The 21,967-nt window shown below is 40.8% G+C and overlaps 1 protein-coding gene across 7 annotated transcripts in view; it reads left to right on the top strand.

Annotated features, from left to right (window-relative positions):
- Window positions 1-18,877, top strand: part of ATXN2 (ataxin 2) — a 66,870-nt gene extending 47,993 nt beyond the window's left edge. For 3 of the 7 annotated variants that reach the window (XM_075273242.1, XM_075273234.1, XM_075273291.1), the window contains 8 exons: window positions 973-1,039; window positions 1,996-2,180; window positions 2,431-2,563; window positions 8,557-8,610; window positions 15,024-15,169; window positions 15,952-16,176; window positions 18,178-18,343; window positions 18,426-18,877. In XM_075273242.1, the coding sequence (XP_075129343.1) occupies window positions 973-1,039; window positions 1,996-2,180; window positions 2,431-2,563; window positions 8,557-8,610; window positions 15,024-15,169; window positions 15,952-16,176; window positions 18,178-18,343; window positions 18,426-18,454 (1,005 nt within the window). In that variant the 3' untranslated portion in view covers window positions 18,455-18,877. The remainder of the gene's footprint in view (window positions 1-972; window positions 1,040-1,995; window positions 2,181-2,430; window positions 2,564-8,556; window positions 8,611-15,023; window positions 15,170-15,951; window positions 16,177-18,177; window positions 18,344-18,425) is intronic. The other 4 variants (XM_075273272.1, XM_075273261.1, XM_075273252.1 and 1 more) reach the window with 3 other exon arrangements.
- Window positions 18,878-21,967: the final 3,090 nt, after the last annotated feature.

Raw genomic sequence — 21,967 nt, 5'->3', positions numbered from 1 at the left:
AAGTAAATAAATAAAATTGGGTTAGGGGGGGGAATAACATACTCTCCTATCGCTGGTGTCTCCCAGCACACTTTGGTTCTGCTGCTCCGGTGTTTTCTTCTAGTGGATGTCCCTGTCTCATTTGACTGCTGAGGCCAAACAGCAGCCTTAGTGACAGGATGTCACTATCTGTGATGTCTCAGGTCCCTTCCTTAGTCTGTTCACGGCCTAATTAAAGGGATGCATAACAGTACAGCTGGTGAGGACTTCCACCGCAAGAAACAATCGGAGCAGCAGGACTGAATCGTGCTGGGAGGTACTGGAGCACCAGGGATAGGTAACTATGGTTTATTTAACTTCCTTATTTCTTTATTTATGTTTATCATGGACAACCTCGAGGACCTTTCATGCACTGAAATTTGTGCACTGTCTTCTTTTCCATTATGTTCCCTGGGGCACCGATCTTTCTACACTGTCAGAAGGGCATTCCTAACAGTCTAGCGTCATCGCTGAACTTTGAGGAACGCCCCCTCTGGCAGTACTCATACATAGACTTGTACTGGGAGGAGGGAGTGGGAGGCATTCTTCTGAGCTCTGCGTCATTGCAAGGTGTTAAGGAACGTCACCCGTGATAGTTCGACTTTCTAGTGTATAGAAAACCGCATATGCATGACAACATGAAAGGTCCTCTTTAAGCCTAATAACAAACTGACACTTTTAAATTCTTGTAGGGGTTTTCCTTTGTCCTGTCTTTACTGTCAGGTTGGCGGTCCCTGACTGTCTTTACCAGCCCCAAATGGCCCTCCTGACAGTAGAGCCTAATTAGCATATTAGCAGAAATGATTGCTCAGAAATGTTAGGTGCTAGAGAGAAATTCTAACTGCACTCGAGCAGTGCCTATTGAGCAATTCAAAGAGCTAGAGATGGTGAAAGGTCTTTTGAAGTCATAAGACTCAATGAGTGTTTTTGTTTTGTTTTTTCTCTCCTCTCCAGCCATTATATCCTATTCCAATGACAACAGTGCCAGTTAATCAGGCCAAGACATACAGAGCAGGTAAAGGTGAGACTACAGCACATCCTGCATGCTTTTATTGTATTGTGTTATGTTTGTTTACAATGTACAAAATGGATTAGGTTTTGCTTATAAAACCATGAACGATAAATATTACAGCCAGTAGCTCAATTATATTAAAGGGATTCTACTACTAAATCGGTATTTTTTCTGCTTTAGACATCGGAATATCCTTTAGAAAGGGTATTCGTCTCTTACGTGGTTTCCGCTGTGCCGTTCCTTTGAAATACCGGTTTTTACCTGTATGCTAATGAGTTCTCTTGCAGCAATCGGGGCGGGCCCCAGCACTCAAACGGCGATGGGGGCATCCCCACTGCTGCCAGAGAACTCTCTCCAGCGACACCTCCATCTTCAGCTGCATCCTCCCCTTCTCTCATCGTCTTCTGTCTGCGTCAGCTCCAACACCTGCGCAGTTGGCTCTGCCAGCGAGACACCAGTAGAGCATGCCGGCTGGTGGCCATTTTTTCAAGGCTGCAATTGCGCGCACGAGCAGTATGCTCCTCTAAGTCTACGCTGAACAAAAAATGGCCGCCGGACAGCCTGCGCAATCGGCTCTACCAGTGTCTCACTGGCAGAGCCGACTGCGCAGGCGTCGGAGCTGACGCAGACAGAAGACGACGAGAGAAGTGGAGGATGCAGCTGAAGATGGAGGTGTCGCTGGAGAGCGTTCTCTGGCAGCAGTGGGGACGCCCCCATTGCCGTTTGAGCGCTGGGGCCCACCCCCATTGCTGCGAGAGAACTCATTAGTATACCGGTAAAAAACAGTGTTTCTAAGGAACAGCGGAGACCACGTGTAAAGGTAGTGTGTGGACTGGTGCCTTGAATCAGCTGATGTGTGTGTGGGGGGGAGGGGGGTGCCACTGTTGGTCTACTGTTGTTTTAAAGTAGAAACATTAATCTTCTGTTATAAAATGTTCTGATCAGTTTTTTTCTTTGTTGTGCAGTACCAAATATGCCTCAGCAGCGCCAGGATCAGCATCACCAGAACACAATGATGCACCCAGTGTCTGCAGCAGGACCACCTATAGTAGCTACTTCACCTGCCTACTCTGCACAATATGTTGCTTATAGCCCTCAACAGTTCCCTAGCCAGCCACTTATGCAGCATGTGCAGCACTATCAGTCACAGGTAAAGTTGTCTTACATTACCAAATTTGCCGGGAAAATATTAAGGTTTAGCTTTAACAGTATCTGTTCTTGTGGAGATTCTGTTTAGTATTGTGTATCATGTATGTCGGTGTGTCACCTGTTTATGAACCTATTGTGATTTACTAACTATATATCTAAATATTTTACAATATACCTGTTAGCCTTTTGCTTGGCTTTTATTTATTTCTGTTTTGTATTAAAACACTTTTTTCTTTTTCCATGTTTTTTAGCATCCCCATTTATATAGCCCTGTAATTCAAGGGAACTCTAGAATGATGGCTCCGCCAGCACACGCACAGGCTGGTTTAGTGTCCTCATCTGCTACACAGTATGGTGCTCCAGAACAAACACATGCTATGTATGGTAAGACCCCCGGCATCATTTCTGCACCTGCTTTTCTTTTAAAGACTTGTTGTCTGACTCTGTAAATCCATTCTTGACATTTAATTTTAACTACGTATTTAATATGGTTAGTTAAAATATCACTATAGTTATTGCAAAGTGCAAGTGCTGAGTGAACAATCAGTAATGTAGGCAGCATTCTTTTAGGATACAGAAGTAGCCATGTCAAGCAACAGAGGCTTATCATGAAGCTCCAGAGCTCCAATGCAAAATCTGTACCAGGCCCTAAAATATAATGCATCATTCTAGTAATGATGTACTCCTCATATTGGGAAGAGAGACCTGAAGATCTTGGGCCTGGGTGCGACTGCATCTCCTCAAGTTCCACCTGTCAGGATTCCTTTTTAAAAAAAAAAAAAAAAAAAAAAATTGTATCTAATCCAGTCATATGTGCTCAAATCATCATTTGGCCTTGTTCTGTAAGAGAAGACATTCATTGTGCAATGACCCTTCTCATAAACTCTTCTTGTAGACATTTGTTACCTTTTTCAGGATCCTTGCTTGCGGTCAGTGAATGGGAGCAATCTTGTTCAACTACAGAAATTGAAAACTTGTCCCAATGTTTTTGCTGTGGTGGTAGTGAATGGACAAATTCTTGTTTGTGAGCAGACTGCCATCAGAAAATCATTGGAAAGGGTCCCGTGATACTCAAATTACATAATGTTGAATTGAAATTTTTTGTTATACAGTATTTTTCGGACTAGAAGATGCACTTTTTTCCCCCCCAAATGTGGGGGGAAAATGAGGGTGCGTCTTATAGTCCGAATGTGGACTTACAGACCCGGCATCCCGGCAATAGAACGGCGGATACCGGGAAGGGAGTTTTAGACGCCGGCACAGGTGCCGGGGCCTGCAGCGACAGGAGCGTGGCAATGCTGCAGGCCCCGTCACCTGTGTTGGGGTCTAAAACTCCCTTCCCGGCATCCGCCGTTTTATTGCCAGGATGCTGGGTCTGTAAGAATAATGGCAGCTGCTCTGCTGCAGAGCGGTCGCCATGGCAACCGGGTCTCCGCTATATGCGGAGGCCCAAAGCGAATGCCCGCAATTAGAATGCATTCTAATTGCGGGCATTAAAACTTCACCCTCCCACCCTTCCCTCCAAAGTGTAGAATACACCCCGGGGCCAGTCCCTACCGGCCCCATATCTTTAAAGTTGCAGGCTGACTTCTGCACGGCGAGGTCGTAGGAGCCGACCTGTTCTGGTGACAGCCAGGAGCCAACTGAAGGCTCCCAGGCCTGTCACTGCTATATTGCTATTTTACTATATTACTATTGCGGCTGGTCTATGGGACTTGCAATCAAATGATTGCAGATTCAAGCCACCTAGGGGGATGGGGCAATAAAATAGTGGGGGAGAAAAAAAAAAAAAACCTTTAAAAAATCACCTCCTTTCCCTAGAATACATATAAAAGTAGAAAATTACTGTGAAACACATACACATTAGGAATCCCTGTGTCTGAAAATGCCGGATACTGATATTTTTCAAACCGCCGTGTTTTTTTTCCTACAGTTTTGCCTCTGATTTAAATAAAAGATGATCTAAGCAATAGACATTCCCCAAAATGGTATAACTAAAAAGTACATCTGGCCCCGCAAAAGACGCTCTACGGATCTCCGTACAGCTGCAGGGTCACCTGTCAATGTGGCCTTGCAGCTGTTGCAAAACTACAACTCCCATATATTAAATATTTTACCTTTTTTTTTTTTTTTTTTTTTCATCAAATTTTTTCCCCCCTATTTTCCTCCTCTAAAACCTAGGTGCGTCTTATAGTCCGAAAAATAGGGTACCATTACTACATCATTCAGGAAAGTTTAAGACTAGGTCAGAATAAAAGTAAAGTTAATTACTTAATTTTGCTTTTTAAAAGCCTGAAGAAATTTTTTTGGAATGCTTTGCTTCAGCTCTGAGGATTATTCCTTCCTCTCTTCATGCACTGGTAGCAATGACTACCAGTGCATAAGGTCAGTTGTTAACAAGCCCTTTAGACTTTTTTTCTTGGGTAAGGCAAATACAGAAATGAAAATGCACGCTGATCCTACAGTATGGGATCCAGGAATTGCAGCCAGGCAAGTAAATATTCAGAGGTGAGAGGGCACCATTTGCTTTACATGATGTATTATAGACTCAGATTGCCTTTACCATTAAGCTTATTGCTTGTAAGTATTGGCACATGCTCTTCATAAGGGGAAATAAGACATTGATAGTATAACATTATTCTAATCGTAGTAGTCCCAGCACTGACCTCCACCAGTCACAAGAAAAGGGTACTAGTATATTGCCACGCTACATTGACTAATGACTGCTCAGCCAAGCAAAGCAAAGATGATCCCACTTTGTTCTAAAAAAAATTAAGCATCCATGAGGAAGATTTTCGAACACTTTTTAAAGAATAGAAAGTATCGAGACTATACAGATGTAGACTAGACGTCTTCAAATGTGCCAGGTTTATCACAGAGACTGTTGGTGGATGATACAGTTTGGTATGTCTACTTTTACAATTTCTGGTGTAAGTTTGTCACTTTTTAGTTGGCTTATTCTGTTACAGAATTTGGGACCAATTTTGGTCCACATTGACATATTTTGGGTTTACCCATTCTCTGCCAAGCTGTGCCCCGTTTTTTTTGGTTTTTTTTTTAATAAATAGGCCCATCCCTTGATATGTTTAAGCATTAATTAAGCCGTAATTCTTGATCATTTAACGTAAATCTACCCTTATGTTTTAGTTAGAACCCGTTAGCTTGTTTAGTAGAAATTAGATATTTCCTGTTTCTTGTCCCTTGTCTTATTTTAGGGCAGCCTATTCTGATTACAGATCCACCTTGAATGTCCACTCAGGCAATTTTCCCCCCATGTGCCTGCAAGTAAATTCTCATGTATTATATGCAGATTATGCTATATATTCTACAGAATTCACCCTTTGTATTGGAGAAGGTGAAATACTTTGTGATAATAGCACTGCTTGTAAATGTTAAAGGTTGTAACCCGGGTAGCAGTGCAGGATGTGTTCTTGTCTATTGCAGACAGAATTGCCTAATGCAGTATTTTAGATGAATGATTATAGTGAGAAGTACTTTACTATATTCGTTTGTGAACATTTCTTATAAGAAGGATAATAGATTGCACAAATATAAATCCTAAAGCAAATAGTGGCTGCGGGTTTGCGTGTTCCCTTTTATTTTGTTTTCGTATTGATCCTTGTCCACATTCCCAGTTATTATAAAAGGGCTTTTTAATAATCATGGGAATTCCCTCTTGTAAGATCAGCTGCTGCTTTGCCAAACAGAGAATCCTTGTCTGTAGCTTTCTCTACAGTTTGAGGTTTTTCACTCCCTATTCATAAGAAGCTCTTGTAGTCACATCTTCTAAATAAGTGTCGTACACACTATATAGGATATGGACAATCGCTGCCTTGTCATCTCATGTTGGACTAGTATTTGTATTTTACATGTATATTTTTGACTCTTGGACACAGTAGAATGCCTTACTTTTTGGAAAAGTGGGGGTGTTTATTGTAACGTAAAACCCCGTGCCAATATATGCCATACATGACTTGAAATGGGAAGTATGATGTTGGCTCAGAAACTTGAGCCCACTTCATACACTTGGACTGCTGCATTAAACAGCTGATACCTCTGGCATGGCATTATAGAAAGATACCACAAATGCAAAAATAAAGCTCAAAATGCCTAACTTTTCCTTCATTACTTATAAAAATGATTAAACAATGACTGATTTAATAGAATTTGGGTCAAAATGTTTGAACTGCTCAAACATTGAAATATTTATCTTGTCCGGCAAATGCTGTGTAATTAAAAAAAAAAAAAAAAAAAATCACACTGCCCAATATTTGCTCTTTGGTTACATTACTTTCCCTTGCAGAAAATGGAATAAACTGTAATTAAAAAGTTGTCTGTACCCAATCTAAAACTACAACTAGCCCTGAAAAACCAAATCCTCATACAGCTCTGTAGATAACAAAATTAACAAGCTGTGGGTGACGCAAAGCTGATGCTTTTTTATTTATTTTTTATAAAAGTAAAGCATAACAAAGCCATGTATGAATTAAAAGCTGAATTTCTTAGAAACAAGATTAAACTTTAACATAAAGTATATTCCTGATGTCCATAATAGCCCAAACAGCATAGCAGTGGCTTATAAGCAATTATGGTGGTGAAGGATTGATCATATCCTCTACAATATGGCATATTATATACTGCTTCAAATCTGTGCTCTGAAGTAAGGTTGGCGTCATTGCAGAGTACAGAGGTACTCTCCCATGATTGTATTCTTCTATAGACTTGTAAAATGTTGACCGAGCAGTGAGGCCAGCCTCCCTGACCGTGCAAAGAGATCGGTAGCCAAAATTAACCGCACCAATAGCTCTGGCACTGAAGCACCTGCCTGCTAAACTGACAATTTACTGAATTAAGCACACTATCAGCTTTCCATCAGTATATAACATGCATTGTGTATTAGGCGGAACTACAATACCACACTTGAGGCCTTAATCGTACCTCAGTGTTTATAAGCCAGAACCAGGAGCAAGTTACAAAAACAGAAGTGATCTGAATCTTTCTTTTGTAGATTGTGTACTTGCAATCTCCACTCCTGGTTAATAAATTGATGCAAAGCACAGGAGTCCTAACCAATGGACAGGTGTAGCTCTGGTTGTGGAAAAAAAGCAGCTATCCTGTTCTAAACATGTGCAACCCCTTTAAGCCTTTTGTATTCGTCTGGCTGTGCTTGCTACTTTTCCTGTCTTAAAGGAGTCAAACATGTATGCTGAGATAATCCACATACATGGGGGTGTTTATTTTTAAATATCTGGGATTATTTAAGCCAAGTTTACTCAGAATTTGAGGTGATCATCCATCCCAGATTCTGCACTTTCTGTCTCTGTGCTTCCTATTGTGGAAGGCTGAAGCATGGCTGTCCGCAGTGTCTTTACTTGGTGGTTAGCCCAAGACACAGCACGGTTTGTCGGGTGAATCGGCCACAAAGATTCATAGCAAAAGTGAGCAGGATTTTTTTTTTTTTTTTTTTTTTTTTTGTCCTCCAGTCTTCTAAAATAAGAATCATCTAGTGCTGCCTCCAAATGAAAACAATGGCAAGGAGAATCTGGATTGAATTTGAAGCCAATTTTTGAGGAAGAATCTGCCTCAAAATCAGTTACAAATTACGCAGTTTCAACATATTCCTAAAAGTTTAAAGCATCATTAGATTTTTTTTTTTTCTTGGCACAAATTAGTAGTACATACAGGTAGGTGTATATGAAACTTGGTTATTATATGTTGTTGGAGAAAGTGGCGTCTCTTCCAGCAGCTTGTGGTTCCCTAACGCTCTACTGCAGATTCTCTGTAAGTGTTTAGAAACCTTTAGTGTTGCCAAAAATAAGTCTGCAGTAACAGAATGAATCCTAGACTGTCTGAGATTGCATGCAAGACATCAGTGCATACAGAGAGGACAGCAGGGGGTCCTGGCAAGGGATCTTAATGTCTAAAGTACAAGTCATGGTTTACTCTCAATGGTGAAAATTATGGGGGTGGACTTGATTTGGCTTCACCATGCAACTAAATAAACCCTTAGAGTATTTTCTTACAAAACTGTGTCTGTTCAGCTCCCCTTCCTCTATAAGCTGCTGCCTGCAGATCGGACTGCATGTTCACCAGGCAGCACATTACTGCCATGCATACTGGCAGCCTCTAGGTAGGGTGGCGAGGGTAAGCCAGTGAATTTCTGATCATTAATATAGAGAATGCTAATCTGTCATTTTCATATCTTCCTGAGAACCTCTAAGTAATAGCGATTGTGTGCATGACGACTGATACAATGACGTCTTTCCTGCTTCATTTGGAAGCTGTAGCAAAATAAACTTCATACTCATTGTCCATCATGTCAGCCTTACAATGCTTTCATCAAAGGCTAATTTACGTTTCTATTTCCCCAAATTCAGCATGTCCTAAAATTCCAAACAACAAGGAGACTGCCCCTTCTTTCTACTTTGCCAGTGAGTTGTTGTTTTTGATTCCCTTGCTTTTACTTGACTGTGCTTGTACACAAACGTAGTAAATGTTGAAAAAGCTTTTCTAACACACACACAAAAAAAAAAAAAATCTGTGAAAGAATAAAGGACTCGTGAATGGGTGTGTTATAGATCGACTACATTCTGTGTGGTAAGAATTACAGTTAAACTGCCTCCTGCTGGAGAAGTCAGACGTGCAATAAAACCCAATATCATTCATCAAATTACTTTCTTTTCTACTTTGTCCTATTAAAGGCAATGGTAGAATGCAATTCATTTCTGGTGCCTTAGGCTGAATACACACACCAGATAGTTGCCCAGTCCTGCCAAAGATCTATCTCATGTATATGGGGCCGTGAGCGCAAGACAAAATTCAGGATGTGTCCTGTACCTGTCTCTTTTTATAACCTGGCCTCATTGAAGCAAATTATTGGGTCAATGGAGGCACGGGCGGCACACAGAGCATCCACGTGCCTTTTTACCACAGCCCCTGCACACGTAGCCTAAACGGAAATTTACACAACCAAGTTTTGTGTGATCTGGTTTACCGGTTCTGAACAATATTCCCAAACACTGACTTCTAGCATTATGGTTATCTGTGTTGTTAGGAGTCCCTGCCTCCCTGCAAAACACTATTCTGTACTGACTAAGAAACATTCCCTGAGAGGCAGGGACTCCTAGCATTGCAGATGGCTATATTGCTAGTAGTCCATGTCCCAGCATACTTTTGAGGCTGGTAAATGTCTTGTCAGTTACTCTCTCTTCCTTGAATTTCAGCAGTGACACTTGGCCTGAACTTCATGGTAGTGGCGGGACTCCTAGCATCAGAGCTATCAATGATTTTAGGAGTCCTGTTCCCGGCATGAAGTTCAGGCCGGTAAATCTGGTAAACACATGGACCAAGCTTCATGGGTGAAACTCAACAATACTAGACTCTCACAACTAAGTTATTTTCTGCCTAAGAATAGGGATCTCGTGCTCCAGAGTCAAGTGACTTTGATGTGCCTAGTTGGCATACTATATGAAAGTAATCTGCAAATTATATACAAGCAGACATGTTGGCTAGATTGACAGCCAATAGGTCTGCAAAAATTGTTTCTCTATAGGCGACCAACTAGCGCCTTAAAGAGGACCTTTCATGTCCTCAGGCACATGCAGTTTTATATGCTGCTATAAAGCCGACAGTGCGCTGAATTCAGCTTTCCCGTTATGTGCCCCGGGGCTGAGGATACCGGTGCCGTTATAATGGCCCCGATGTCTGCCTACTGTCAGAAGGGCATTCCTGACAGTTTAGCTACTGTCTGCCTTCTAGCGGCATATAAGACCGTATGTGCCTGAGAACATGAAAGGTCCTCTTTAAAGAGGTTGTCCAGGCTAAACAATATTTTCTAATTAGGACAGCTGGAAAAAAAAAAAAAAAAAAAAAAAAAAAAAACATACTTGTCTGTGCCCGATGCTCCAGTGTCCTCCTAGGGCGGTATGGTCCAGTCGGCAATCCTTCTCGCCGGCAGTGATGTCCCAGTTCCCTCCTTGAGGTCACTGATTGGCCTCAACAGTCACATGACCACTGAGACCACTCAGCGGCCTCAGGAAGGGAACCGGGATAGTCACAGGCCTCAGCTGTCATGTGCAGCCGGTACTGCCACTGGAAGACCACAACGGAGCTGCAGGATCAGACTATGCGGGGAGACTCCGGAGCATCGGGAACAGGCGTGTATGGTTTTTGTTTGTTTTTTCACATTCCAATGCCCAATTAAAGTTCCATTTAGGGGCATTCACATGGTGAAAAGTAAAGCGGAATGTGAGGCTGAATTTTGCCTCAGATTCCACTCTATTTCCACTGCAGCCTTTATTTATAGACCAGCTTCAGAACAATGGGGTTCATCACCAGAGTGTTTTGCGTCGTGTCTTCTGGGGCTCAGTTAGCCTTGGAATTCACAGCCAGACCAAGCAGGACACTCCCCCCCCCCCCCCCCCTCCCCTCTTGTGTCTCGACCCTCTGTCTGTCTCACATTGAATACAATAGACAGCAGACTTGGGACAGAATTTGGCACTGCTTTTGAGGCGGAATCTGTCTCAAAATCTGTGCCAAATTCTTCCATGTGAACTTATTGTAATGGATGATGCAGCTTCTAGACGATAGTGTACCACATGGGTGTGCACACTGCTGCGTTTTTCTGTTTACATTTTAAAAATTATGTGTATTTTTTTGCTCATTCACTGTAAATGAGTATGTGGTGTTGCAGATTTACTGGCAAAATGATGCTACTTTTAACAATGTTAAAATGTTATTGTTCATTGCTTGCATCAGCAGGGACAATAGCGCAGTGTTCAGCTATGTCCACTATGACTGACTTTACCTTTAAGCAAATCTGCTTCATGATACAGCTATGCAAAAGTTGAGGATTTCTCACTGCCTAGCCTGGGATACTAGGTTGCCCCTCATGGGACCTGCCATAGCCATGCTGGTCATTTCCAGCTTTTTGAAACTAAACATATTTGGCAGTGTAACTTATTTGGAGAGGGAAAAATAAGTTTTTGGGGCTGCAGTATGTTACTTGTTGTTTGTCTGTTGACTATATACAGATTTTGTATAAAATACAAACACATGGAAATGGTTATGATGAGTCTGAAAATAACTTTACAAATCTGTTTAAAATGTGCAGTTCTTCTATACACATTGTTTAACATCCAAGATGTATTGTCTTTTATTTTGGGAATGCTTGAACACTATATGCACTGGGAGAATTAATGACCGGCTGCTGACATGGATGCCACTGGGATTTGCATGCTCTGTTTCTGCTTATATAAAATGATTAGAATTGTTCCTTTATAAGGGAAATGGCTAATATAAAATTGTGTTTTCTAGGAGTCAAACCATGTATGGAACTATTGTCCTTTTATAGAAGTGTATATTTACAGTGAATGTTGTATGTTGTACTTTTTGTGTCTACATTCACCTTATTAGTGCCCATTATTAATTTTGTAAACTATATTTATGGTGGGCTTTCTGTTTAAAAAACAAAATAGTAATTGGAGTGAAGTCTGTTAAGTGTCGCTACAACACAGTGGATGAAATGTAAATGGAGTCTACTACCTCGCCCATGCATGGTCCCCAGTCTCCACCGTGCTTCAGAGCACATTTCTGTGATGAACAACATACCCTTGTTATGTATGCCACTTTGTCTTATGCAAATGAGGTAGTTGGTGCAATGGAGATGGACCTTCAGCTGCCTGGAGCACTGCTGTTGCCACTCAGACCTCTACCATCTTTGGCCTCCATCACCCTATGCAGTGAATTGATCCTCCATCACCCATCCTCCTTGAGCAGCTAGAGTAGTGCTGCCAGGGCTGAAGGCCCACACCCAGTGCACCAGCTGCCTCACTTATACACAAGACTTCAATCTATGAAAGTGACACACATAACAGAGGTATCTTGTGTATTATAGCAATGTGTTCTGTAACCTGTGGTGACAGTTGAATATGATTGGCAGGAGGTTGCGGACTCCCTTCAAAAACTGGTAACATTAAAATACAGATGGAGCATAGAAAATTGATTGCTATTTTTCAGAAGGAAATGAGTGAGATCTGGTTTTTGTGAACAACTGCTTCACTTTTTCTTAAAGTATTTCTCGCTCAATGTGTCCTGGGTAGGACTGTTCTTATCATCTTCAATTTGACTGCTTGTTTTCTATCATATTCTTCTCTATATTTACCTCACAAACGGCTCTATGGAGAAAGGAGGGATGGAGTAGGATCATCCAGTAGAATAGCTAATTGATTTATTGCCTCATTCTGTACACTAGTAGCTTCTTATCTACAAGTTAGCAGTGCTGAAAGTGCATGGAATAGCAGGGTGTAACAACAGCAATTATCTGAGTGTATTTTATAATCCCCCTCCTCTCATCATAGACTATTATGTAGAAAGTAACTGCTGGGAAAGTGGAGAATAAAATATATTTCTTTAAAGAGGACCTTTTCAAGTCCTCATCAATGTGCAGTATTACATACTGTAGAAAGCCTCTCTTGCCTTTCCAAGTATGTGCCCAGCACTGGAGAAATCTAATTTTGACACCGATATCTCCCCACTGTCAGCAGAGCGGGCCTTACAGCCTAGTGTCATCACATCGTCCCCCCCCAAGACTGTACTGTACGTAGCCTTGTAATGTCAGAGGGGGTGTTCCTTACTGCCCAGCAATGATATATTACAAAGCTTCTTATTTTCACCTGTACTATTAGTTTATGAGAAGTTTTATAACTGCGGGTACGCTTTAAAGAAACTAGAAAGGTTTAGGCTGGCCTAGGGAGAAGCAGTCAGATATTTGGTGCAGGCTTCCCCATCCTACCACCCTTTTATTGCCTATGTTGAAGAAGCTGTTGATGCAGCTGCAGTAGGACAAAAGCCTGCATGGCATATCTCAGACTGTGGGGTGGGGCTTACAGCAAATTCAAAAATCTGATAAATATCACAATCACAATTATTTTTTTTGTTTTAATTTAAAATTTATGTTAATTAATTAAACAGCGCAAGTCCTAGAATTGTACCAAGCCATCTCCTGACGATAATATTGTTATTGCCCCAACAGCCCCTGTGTTGTTGGATGCTGTGCTTGGCATCACAGCAAAATGTTATATCATGTGGTTAAACCAGGGTATCTTTTGTTATCAAAGGGAGTCTATCAGCAGTAAATTTGTTATAACCCTAAAACCAGTACCTTGTAGAGGTGATTCTAGAAGAGACAATTACTGGTATGCCTCTGTCTCATTTTCATGCATATCATCGATTTATTCGTATACAAATGAGGAGAGGGCTTTGGGGCGTGTCTTAGCTTGCCTGAGCTTTAGTCTCCATTTTGTTTTGTTTTTTGGCAAATTCACATAGAAGTGAATGCTAAATATAGATGCCCTCACGGTTTCTCAGGACCATTTGGAAACTGCTACAGACTGTAGAGATCTTGCAGAAACCAAAGAGGTTAATCTCCTGCTAAACTGTCCAAGCTTTGGTTAGAGACTGTCTGGAGGGGCAGGACCTAGCCAGGGTTACAGAAGTTAAAATGTATCTACACGTTGAACTAGCTGTGTAAATTATTAGTACAGCTTGTGTGTGCAGGAGGAGAAACCTGTTTGTCATGTATATGACTTGTGTTCTGCGGTTCTTAGATCTTGCCGAAGTGAAAATCTGTAGGTTGTATTTCTCTCTGAGCTGGTGGAAATATGCAGGACATATATAGAGAAGTCCTGATAATAAAATACTTTGGTTGTATAATAGCTCATATCTCCAGTATTTGACTAAACCTGTGTGCCTTCTGCTCAGTTCGACCCCAATAGACTTCTATACACATGTAATCCGAGCTGCATAATGTGCAGCCCATCCCTGTTACTGAAAGTTTAGGAAAGAGAAGGGGAGCCCTATTACAGCAGAAAGAAGCATTTTTCTCTTAGTCTATATTACAGTTTGTTATAAACTCCTATACTGTCTATTTATATAGCACCCTCTGTACTAGGCCCATTCGTTTGGGCCTACTCCGGAGCGGGAAGCCGCAACTGTCGGAAGTCGTGGCAGGTGAATTTTGGCCCTATTCTGACGCGACTTCCAAAATCACAATCTGGACCAAAATCTGCCAATCCGTGCCCCGTGTGAACTAGCCCTTAGAAAAGCACAAATGATTTCTGTATATATCAATCAGTTTTAATAGTAATAGGAGACAAAATCAAAGGAAAATAGTAGATGATGTGGGAACGGCTGGTATATATTCTTATTGATCATTCTCTTTGTTTAGCGTTCCTTTAATGTGTATATCGTCTACATGGTTGCTCATCGTTTTGTTAATGGGATCAATATTCTTTATTCTCATAACCTCAATGCCATCCTGTGACCTCTACCCACTAGACGTGCTTAGAAATGGAGGTCACATGGCAGGATGTGTATGTGGCATTATTGTATTGATGCTGCCATTGCGACGCCAGAGCAAGTATTAACGGAAATAATATTTAACATTAGAAAGAAAAGCAAAACCATTATTTTACGTACAGTATATATTTTGTGTACTTAAGGTTTACTATACAGTCTTATAGAAAACTATCAATAATAAGCACATTGTAATATCCTAAGTTGTTTTCAGTGATCTTTCAATCTACAACCCTGACTTGTGAGATCAGTATTGGAGCTGTTGAGACTGTAAAGTGAGTCATGGGGTATTAATACAAATCTAGAGCTGCACTGTCTGTCTTATAATGTAGACATGATTCATTCATTCGTAAACATTATATCAAATCAATATTTATTTTTTTTTATGCTATTGGCTCTTATGGTCTCTTAAAATATGTGACTTTGCATGTTTTCCATTTATTTATTTCAGTTTCTTGATTTATTTTTCTTATTTCCTATTCACTTGCAGTTTCTACTAGTTCACTAGCACAGCAGTATGCGCATCCCAATGCTGCATTACACCCACACCCTCCTCATCCTCAGCCTTCAGCCACCCCTACTGGACAGCAACAGTCTCAACATGGAGGTAGTCATCCAGCACCAAGCCCAGTCCAGGTAAAATAACTAAGTCATATACTTAAATTATGTGAAGCATGTATAGCTTTTGTTCTTGCCTTTATGGAATTGATGAAACCCATATCTAGGGAGGTCTTACTGTTATAATGGTTTATCAAGGTTAATGGTGCTAGAGCTTAAAGAAGATTCCCACCCTAATGTAAAGTGGATCAGAAATTGGAAGAATAGCCAAAGTTTGTAAGTTCTATTTCTTTTACTAGAGATATTAGCATTATTCAGTTAAACTATAACAAAGTGACAACCGATGTGGCTTCACTTTCTTCTCCTCCCTTTTTGCAATGTTGATAACCAGCACCAAATGGTAGAATGTGCATAGGGAGTAAATTGAGAGCCCCATTGATCACTAGGATGACCATGGTAGTAAGATTGGATGAAGCAGTGCTTAGGCATGTCAGCTGCCTCTCCATAAAAAGACTTTAGAGCAGAGAGCTGTTATTAGGTGATAAATGTATTAGGTGTCAAAACTCAAATCTTAGGGTTGGTGTGTGTGTGTGTGTGTGGGGGGGGTGTTCTGCTGATCTCTTAATCCAAGATTGGTTGCCTGGTAAACTTGTAGGGTACTGTTCACATTTGTAACAATGGGGAAAACATCTAGGCAATAATGGATGTCATGTTTTCACATTGTCAGTTGCACTGAACATCCCCAAGTGACCTGGAAACTACTGCCTATACCAAGACGTTTATTAGACTAAACATATCTGGGGTTATTTCCCCGCATGTTAAACTGAGTAACTAATCTTGTTGTTCTCATTTCTTCATAGCACCATCAGCACCAGGCAGCCCAGGCTTTGCACCTAGCAAATCAGCAACAACAGTCTGCCATTTACCATACGGGGCTGGCTCCAACACCACCTTCTATGACCCCAGGGTCTAATGCTCAGTCCCCACAAAACAGCTTCCCAACACAGCAGACTGTTTTCACAATTCACCCTTCACATGTCCAGCCTGCCTATACCAATCCACCTCATATGGCTCATGTGCAACAGGTATGTAAGATTAAAGGGGTTTTCTGAGGCTTTAATATTGATCACCTATCCTTGGTGTAGGTCATCCATACCAGAACCATGGACTATTCACATGGACTCTGGGCATCTCTGCCAATTAGCTCATTGAAAGGGCTACAGTGCCCCAATGATCTGTGATTGATGATGTATGTCTAGAATAGGGCATAAATAACGTCTTGGAAAACCCCCTAAAATGTTAACTGCGTGTGAATTTATTTCTATTTATGGCTTGTATCTGCTAAATAACCTGTAAGCAATATTACTATGTCTGGGTCTATTTTAACTGTGTAGGATATGGATATATATATATATATATATATATATATATATATATATATATATATATATATAATATTAGAGTATAAGCCAAATTTTTCAGCGCAGTTTTTTTTGCGAGGGGGGCTTTTTCAGCTCAAAACTGGGCTGAAAAATTCGGCTTATACTCGAGTACTTTTTTTTTTTTTTTTTTTTTTTTTTTTTTGGGGGGGGGGGGGGGTGTCTATGACCAGTTACAATATTAATGTATAGAATCTTCCATAAAATGTGAATTGTGAATCCCTCCTTTCCCTAGAATACATATAAAAGTAGAAAATGACTGTGAAACACATACACATTAGGTATCCCTGTGTCTGAAAGTGCCCGGTCTACTGAATATAGGGGATCTGAAGTGCTCCTGTTCCGTCAGGAAGGGGTTAATAGGAGCACTGCAGATACCCTATATTCAGCCAGGCTGAATTCGAAGTGGGGGGGTGGGAGGGGAACGTGCTCAGGGAAGGGGCAGACAGACAACCAAAACACCCCCTCCCCAGCACCCAGCAACTACTGCACCCAAAAACTCAGACCATTTTAATTTTTGAAATTCTCCAGTAGCTGCTGCATCCCCCACCCCCCTCGGCTTATATTTGGGTCGGCTTATACTCAAGCATATGCGATATAAAATATATATATTTGGCTGGCTCTACCATTTCCCTTGTTGGGAGGGGGAGCATGCTGATCAGGCTGCAACATTTATCTAATGTGTGTGTCTAACTTGGAACTAGCATCTGACATAGTGAGAGATATCACGGTCATGTGATCTGTCAATCAGTAGGAAAAGCTTTAGTAATGCATCCTCTATTATAGAGCTCAATGAGTACTATGCAGTAGAACTTGCCCTAAATAGAATCCACCTTTTCTCTGGATAGCTGAGCTGTCAATAACAAATCTCCCCTTCTTGCTACTATGTACACGAGCATGAAGAACAGGGTATATCAAAATGATTCATTTAAATAACATCTAATACCCACTGTAGATCATCAAATAATTGCATTTGTTATAAGTAGGTAGTGCACATATCAATGAGGTAGAGGTAGTAGCCTGGTGTGTGGGCTATACCAGTTATGTTATAACTACTACCTCTACCTCATTGATATGTGCACTACCTACTTATAACATGAAGTGTATTCACCTGGATAGGCTTTCTCTGCAACATGACGTTTCCATTTGTATTAACTGACATGCACTTACTAGTCTATTGTGTGAATTGTCAGAGATGCATGAAGGTCATTGATGTTGAAATTTCTAATATACCTTGATAGGTTCCTGGGTTTATATCACCCTTACATTTGGGTGATTATTATAAGCTTATAACCTGACTTTGTACAAATCTATTTACTTCAAATACTGGGAACAATAATTACCCTATTTATACTCTCATTTTGCTGGATTTATCCCCCACACCTACCGTTTGGTAGATGTGGTATTGTCACCCTTTTTAACTTGTTGTTGTGTTTGTATATTTAATAAAAAAATTGTCTGTTTCAATTTAGCATTTTCTACCCTTTTTTTCCGTTTACCCCCCCTTCTTGCTTACTAGTACAGTGTTGTGTGTAGCTGCATAGATAAACATGGACCATCCTCAGGTGTTTCTAGTGTGTGGGTCTTGTAGTCCTGAGTTGATATGATCTGATCATCTCTAATATTCCAATCTCTTGTATTTTTAAGGCTCACGTTCAGTCAGGAATGGTGCCTTCTCATCCAACTGCTCATCCCATGATGCTGATGACCGCGCAGCCACCAGGTGGTCCTCAAGCAGCACTTGCACAAAGTGCTTTACAGCCCATTCCTGTTTCTACAACTGCACACTTTCCCTATATGACACATCCTCCAGGTAAACATTGCTTCAGATTACCTATCTGTAACTTCTTTTGCTTGGATCCTTATTAATGGTTCTTGTTTTCTTTGTCCTTCAGTGCAAGCACATCACCAACAACAGCTCTGAACTTGGAGTTTCTTTGAAAAGGCTGGAACCCTTTTGTAGGCCAAAAATTCTCCCACCACTTTCTTCCCTGCAGTGGAAGTTGTGACATCTAGAAATTTCTCATTTTTCTTTTAAAAAAAACAAACCAACAAAAAACAAAAAAAAAACAACAAAAACCAACCTGATTTCTGCTAACCTCCAATAGGAATGCTAACTGATCATCTTGCAGTGGAAAAGAGTCGGAGTAGAGGCATGTAGGAGCTTGCAGGCTGTCCGTACACTGCATTGGTCCTCCTAAAGCCCCAATTTTGCTTGCTGATAACTGGAAGTTATTTATTTTTAAAGTCCCTTCTAAGTTATGAACTCATCAGCTAGCGATGGAAATAACACGAGTGATTCTTGCTGCTATCTTCACCTTTAAAAACAAAAAAACAACAACAAAAATCAAGACTCTAAAACCCCTTTTTATGTCTAAACTTGAAACCGATTCAGTAAGATTCTTATCATCAAACTGATGGATTATTATTTATGAATCAGGTTTGATGTGACCGCTGTCTTGCAACAGTGGATTAACTTTTAAGTTAAGGAAAAAAAACTTTTACTTTGTAGATAATATAAAATAAAAACTTACAAAAAAAAATAAAAATTAAAAAAAGTTTTAAAAACTGAAAACTGACTTTGTGGTTAATAATTATAGGGCTATTAAAGGGGCTTTCTCTCATGAAACCTTTCCAAGGGACAAGCAGCCGCATGCTCACATATCCTTTTACACAAGTGGAGCGTGCCCGCGCATGCGCAGCTTCTCATTTTACCTAAGGAGCTCACTTAGGGTATGTCCAGACATGGCACAATATTACATGTGGATATTACTGAGGATTTACAGTAGAGTTCAAATTTTAAATATTGAAGAGATGAAATACGCAATGAAAATTTCTTTCAGGGTTGAAATTACACGTATAGGTGATAAATATTGATACTGAAAAAACCTCTTTAGGCTCAGCGCACGTTACAAACAAGCTGTGCTTTTATTCTTTTTTATTTTTTGCAGATTTTGCTGCAGTTTGTTGAGTCAAAGCCAAAAGGAATGGGAATTCCAAGGACTCAGAGGAATCTGGAATGTATCTGGTGAAAACATTGTCCAGTTTTCCAAGCCTGAACTGTTAAGGAGGCACTCTGTCTATAGTGTTCTAGCTATTCAGTCGTGTTCCAGCTATAGTATTTCCATACTATGAACTATGGACTGTATTGGACAGTAGAGCTGTGGGGAGGCAGGGACTCCAAGCATCGCAGTACTAGAACACTAGAGTCGTACTAGACTACCTTTTTGGAAAATAAATGTCACTGTATACACCTGTTTTTCTGCTCCAGATTCCTCCATGTTTATGGGGCCTTAAAGAGGCACTTTCAGGATGAGGCCCTACATTGTGTGTTGCAAATTTTGCTATAGTTTTATGAGCTAAAGCCATTAGTTGATTGCTTGGAAGGCAGAGGTATAAGAGCTTCCTATATATTTGCCATTCCCTTTGTAGCCATTCTTAGCTTTGGCTCAAGACACTACAGCAAAATCTGCACCAAAATAAATTGTGCGGCCTCGGCCTACTTGTACTGTCTGCTGAATCCACACTTGCCTGTGGCAAAAAAGGAAACCATATCTACAACAAAAAATTTCTGCAATGTTGGCCTCTGTCCGAAAAAAATATTTGTAGAATGATGTTACCTGTGTTTTTTCTATATGTGTTAGGAACTAGAGAACTGCTTTTAACTGCAGATTCATACTAGGTTCATAAGCTTTTGGATCTGTTTTTTTTGTTTTGTTTTTTTTTTTTTTGGTCTTAAAGAGGCCCTTTCGCGTCCTTGGGCACATGCGGTGTAATACACCACTAGAAAGCAGACAGTGCGCTGAATTCAGCGCACTATCAGCTTTCCTGTTCTGTGCCCCGCTGAAGAGCTATCGGAGCCGTTACGATAGCTCTTCAGTGTCAGAAGGGCGTTTCTGACAGTTTGTCAGCAACACCCCACCTCACAGTAGCGTTGATTGCGCTGTACTGTGAGAGGGGGCATTCCTTATCGCCCAGCGATGACGCTGAGCGGTGAGGAACGCCTCCCCTATTTCCTCCATAGATGAGTACTTGGTGGGTGTTCCTCACCGCTCAGCATTATCGCCGGGCGGTAAGGAACTCCCCCTCTCGCAGTACAGCGCAATAGACGTTAAATTCAGCGCACTGTCGGCTTTCTAGCGGTGTATTACACCGCATGCGCCTGAGGACGTGAAAGGTCCTCTTTAAAGCCAGCAACCACTTATGGAGGTGTCTGGGTCCATAGTGATTGTTTTAGGAAGATTTGCCCATAGTGACCAATCTCAACACTGCTTTACTGGACTCTCCTTCTGAAAAAATTTAAACTAGGCAGGGATTAGTTGTCATGGACAATAAAGGCAGACTTACTTTCAGACTGTGTCATAAATGTGCTGCTGACCAGGAATGGTGGAGTTCAGGTCAAGAGAAAAACTAATCTTGTTGCATAGTAAGAAATCACAGTTAACAACCTTAACCTTTTTGGACCTTAAAGGGAGTCTACTACCTTCTCGAAGCCTATTCAAATGCTACCACTGCATTACAGTCACATGTTTGTAGTGTATGTCACTTTTGTAGATGTGGAAAGAAACTACTTTTTAAGCAGTTGGTGCTTTAGGTGCAGGCCTGCAGTCCTGGCCACAGGAAATGGTAGGGGTCTGCGTTGCAAGTGCAGTGCTCTGGGGAGCTGAAGGTCTGCACCAACTGCCTCTTTTGCAGACTTTTTCTTCTCCAAATCTACAAAAGTTACATACATAACAAAAGTTTGTTGTGTATCACTATAATGTGCACTGCAACATGGTGGTAACAAAGTGAATGTCCCTTTAAGGATCAAACATTTTTTCATTGTCGTGTTTATAACTTTTATTTAGCAATAACTTTTTTTTTTTCTTTATTAAAGAAAAACCCTGCATGAAAACTGAGAACTGTAAAGTAGATTTGTATGTATTAATATCTTTCGTGTATAAGGCTGGGTACATTTTAACCCTTAAGGAAACAGCCTAAAACTAGGGCCCAGCCTTTTTTTTTTTTTTTTTTTTCCAAATCTGACGTGTGTCACTTTATATGGTAATTAGAGATGAGCGAGTACTGTTCAGATCAGCCGATCCGAACAGCACGCTCCATAGAAATGAATGGACGTAGCCGGGACGTGGGGGGTTAAGCGGCCGGCCGCCGTCAAAACGGAAGTACCAGGTGCATCCATTCATTTCTATGGAGCATGCTGTTCGGATCGGCTGGTCCGAACAGTACTCGCACATCTCTAATGGTAATAACTTTTTAACACTTTCACTTATCAAAGTGAAAGACTGTTTTTGTCACGCTTTGTACTTCGTGTCAGTGGTTAATTTTGGTTGACATGTTGTGTGTTTTGCTTTAGGTTGGCATCAAACTTTAAGCACCCTTTAATTTTTTTTTTTAGATAGTTTAGAAGGTTTACTAGCCAAAATTTTACAAATTTCCA

This window comes from Leptodactylus fuscus, chromosome 1 (genome assembly GCF_031893055.1).
Source record: "Leptodactylus fuscus isolate aLepFus1 chromosome 1, aLepFus1.hap2, whole genome shotgun sequence".
In the NCBI taxonomy this organism is placed as follows: Eukaryota; Metazoa; Chordata; class Amphibia; order Anura; family Leptodactylidae; genus Leptodactylus; species Leptodactylus fuscus.
The sequence above is the reverse complement of the archived record's forward strand: the minus strand, read 5'-3'. Positions and strand labels throughout refer to the sequence as shown.